Source organism: Cebus imitator, unplaced genomic scaffold (genome assembly GCF_001604975.1).
Source record: "Cebus imitator isolate Cc_AM_T3 unplaced genomic scaffold, Cebus_imitator-1.0 Scaffold391, whole genome shotgun sequence".
Classification (NCBI taxonomy): Eukaryota; Metazoa; Chordata; class Mammalia; order Primates; family Cebidae; genus Cebus; species Cebus imitator.
The window spans coordinates 1,762,581-1,766,203 of record NW_016107706.1 but is presented as its reverse complement, the minus strand read 5'-3'; the positions used below and the strand labels follow the sequence as shown (position 1 = coordinate 1,766,203).

Genomic DNA, 3,623 nt, shown 5'->3' with positions numbered 1-3,623 from the left:
GGTTGTGGTGAGCCGAGATCACGCCATTGCACTCCAGCCTGGGTAACAAGAGCGAAACTCCGTCTCAAAAAAAAAAAAAAAAAAAAAAAAAAAAAAGAAGACTGTAGCTGCCTGGTGAGAAGTCTTCCTCAGGGCTTCATCGGGCGCAGTGACCCCTCCTGGGCATGCCTCCTGCCTGCTGAGTTGTTATGGGAGATACTCTTGTGGGGCATGAGGTTCTGAAGCCAGGGTCATTCTTGCCTCTGTATGATGTGGATCTCAACTCTGTGCCTAGGCTGTAACCTGGTTGGGAGGCAAAGCAGCCCCCTCCTGGACAGCCATGGAACTGCCATGTGGACCACTACACGGTCTTCCATTGGAGAGGAGCACCTGCCACCACTGTGTTCTCCAGGCTGTCCTCTCATAGCTCATGGTGGTCTCATACATCTGAATGTTTAGTGGTATCAAAGAAGACCCTTGGTGGACTTGGCATCCTACATTTAGGATTATTTCCTTAGGAGAGCTTTACTGAAGTAGAATAACTGGATCCCACACTATGGCCTCCTTAATACAGATATAAAGTCAAGTCTGGCCGGGTGCGGTGGCTCACGCCTGTAATCCCAGCACTTTGGGAGGCTGAGGCGAGTGGATCACGAGGTCAGGAGTTCAAGACCAGCCTGGCCAAGATGGTGAAACCCTGTCTCTAATAAAAACTATAAAAATTAGCCAGGCACAGTGACAGGCACCTGTAATCCCAGCTACTCAGGAGGCTGAGGCAGGAGAATCACTTGAACCCAGGTGGTAGAGGTTGCAGTGAACCGAGATTGCACCATTGCATTCCAGCCTGGTGACAGAGCGAGACTCTGTCTCCAAAAATAAAAATAATAATAATTTTTAAAAGTCAAGTCTATTTCCAAAAGAGTTGTACCACCAACTTTCACCAGCTATTTCTAGGTACTTTCAATAGAATTAAAAAAAAAAAATTGTAGATTTGATCATAGACATTGGTTTCTTGTCAAAATTTACAGTTTAAGAAAATCTTAAACTATAGGTTTGAGAAGCACTAGCATTTCCTCTTTTGTGAATCGATGCTTTAACTTTCTTTTGCCTAGCAAAAAAGTTAAATTGCAAGTAAATGAGATTTAAAAATTTTAAATTGCAAGGTGCAACCAGATGTAAGAGGCATTTCCCGCCTCCCTGTTCTAAACTGCTTTTTCTGCTCTTCTAGGTCTACGAGGCCCTCCTCCCCCAGTTCGCCAAACTTGAGCAGAGAATCTTGTCTCAGACCCAGGGGCCTCCGGAGTGAACAGGCATCCATCCTTGTTGCCCCTGCCTGCCCAGATTTACTGTCCTCACTTGGAGACATGGCCTGCACAGCAGGGCTCCCTTCCCTGCTCTGAACAGCTCTTCCTGCCCATGCTGACTCCTTGGAGTGTCCGGCCTCTGCACATCTGCCTGAAGATAGATAGGCACTTGTGTCCTTGTGCCCTTGTGTTCCAGGGCAGGAAAGCACCTATCTTTTCCTATCTTTTATCCCAGGAGACAGGAGAACACTGAGACTGGGATATGTCCAATAAAAACTATGACTTTTTCCCTTGAAGAGGCAGAATTAAAGCTGATCTAGGGACTCAAATCAACAGACTAGGGGAGACAAAGCCCTCTCTCACCCCTGACCTCATCCTTTCTCTTTCTCCAACCCTGACTCTCTGCTCACTCCTCCCAAACCATGACCCACAGCCACCCCCACCCCATACCTTGATCCTACTGTCCATCCTCTCCCCCAATCCACACCCCACAGCCCCTTCCTTCCCATGCCCTGCCCTCCTCGTTTCAGCTGTCTGAGATGCCTCCCAGGGTTTCTCTTACCCACCCATGCTCACCCTCTCCATGTTGTCCTCATTTTCTCCTTTCAGCGTCTCTTCCTTCTCCCTCCTTCATCCCTCCTCCCTCCCCACACTCACCTGGCGTAATTCACCACCTCCCACCCAAACCATGTACCTGGTGGATGTGCTTCCTGTGCCCTCCCATCAGCTCTGCCCACAGATCACTGAGAGGGGCCATCTCCCAAGTGGCACAGTTTAGAACTTCTCTCCCTTTTTCTCCCTCACTCCCCATCTCTCTCTTCTTGCAGTCCACTTGTTGAATAAATTGTGTCATTTCTCTGAAAGAATTTCCCAAATTCTGGATTTCTTTTTTATTTTGGAGTATTTCATCAGCTGAAAAGTGATTCTCACTTTGAGTTTTCATCCTGTATTTGTATCACGAGTTCCTTTTTCCTTCCTCTCAAACCTATCTGCAGGATTTTGCCATTCTGGGTGAGACGTGGTGGATCAGAGCAGTAGCTAGTGAGGAGTTGAAAGGAAGGGGCTTAGAAATTGAGTAGGACAGAGGCATCACTTCTGATGGAGATGACACCATCTTGACAGGGAGTGGTGTCTTTTGGAGGCATGGTGGATGAAAGGGGGCAAAGGAAGAAAGAGGTTCAAGATAACAGCCCATTAGATACAACAGCGAGCCCAAGATTCCGAAGAAAACAGACACCTCCCCCTATTACCACCTAGACATTACTTTTTAAAGACATTTTTCATTATTGACCAGGAGAAGAAGGCTGTCTTGGACCATGAAACAGTAAACTAACAAAACACTCCAACATGAGTTTGAAAATAAAATAATTGTGGATATAAAAGAACACCACAGATCAGAAATTCAAAAACTCAGAATAAAAATGAAAAAGCTACAAGCATATGTGGGAAGAGAACTGACTGAACTTGGGAAATAATCTGAACAAAAAGATAAATCACCACAGATATAAAGACTAAATTATAACATGTCTTAATGAAAATAGATATGGCCACAAATGCATTATGGCACATAGAAGGTAGGAGTAAGAAAAGCTATGAGAGCAAAACAAACAAAAACAATATTAAAGGAAAAGCCAAAAAGACTCAGAGATAAAATGATAGATAAAGGAAATGGTCAAAGCAAAGATGATTCAGATAAAGTTGGAATTCCTGAAGACAAAAGATAAGACAGTAGAATGGAGTTAATATTTAAAATTAAAATACTAAAATTCAAATAAACCCAAAAGAACTTTCTGAAAACCAAAGAAAACCTGAAACTGCATCTTGAAAGGGTCTATCTTGTTATGGAGAATATTGTTGCAGAATGATCAGCTCTGAGACAATCCTACCAACTATACTTTGAAGGCAAAGGAAAAAAACTAAGCTTCAAGGCTAAAAGACCTAGTCTCTTACAAAGGAAAGATCTGGTTGGCATCAGACTTCTCAACAAGAAGGGACAACCATGCAAGATAGCAATGGGGCAACCTTTTCAAGAAACTCAAAGTATGAACTAAGGATTTTGTATCGAGCCAAGTTGTCCTTTAACAATCAAGGCTATAGGAAGAAGTTTTAATTATGCAAGAGCCCTGAGAAGATTATACTCATAGCTTCTTCCTCAGGATTGTACTAAAAGACAAGCTTCATCCAACTAGGAGATGATTAGGGAAACTTGAGCAAAAGGACTGGAGATGACTGTTGAATATTTTTTTTTTTTTTTTTTTTTGAGATGGAGTCTTCCTCTTGTTGCCCAGGCTGGAGTGCAGTGGCGTGATCTCGGCTGACTGCAATCTGCACCTCCAGGTT

At 43.9% G+C, this 3,623-nt stretch overlaps 1 protein-coding gene across 4 annotated transcripts in view; it reads left to right on the top strand.

Annotated features, from left to right (window-relative positions):
- Positions 1-3,081, top strand: part of XYLB (xylulokinase) — a 60,371-nt gene extending 57,290 nt beyond the window's left edge. For all 4 annotated transcript variants that reach the window (XR_005196839.1, XM_017508390.2, XM_037731317.1 and 1 more), the window contains one exon: positions 1,208-3,081. Coding sequence is in view for 3 of the 4 variants with exons in the window: in XM_017508390.2 (XP_017363879.1) it covers positions 1,208-1,285 (78 nt within the window). In the remaining variant the exon portion in view is untranslated. The remainder of the gene's footprint in view (positions 1-1,207) is intronic.
- The last annotated feature ends 542 nt before the right edge of the window (positions 3,082-3,623 follow it).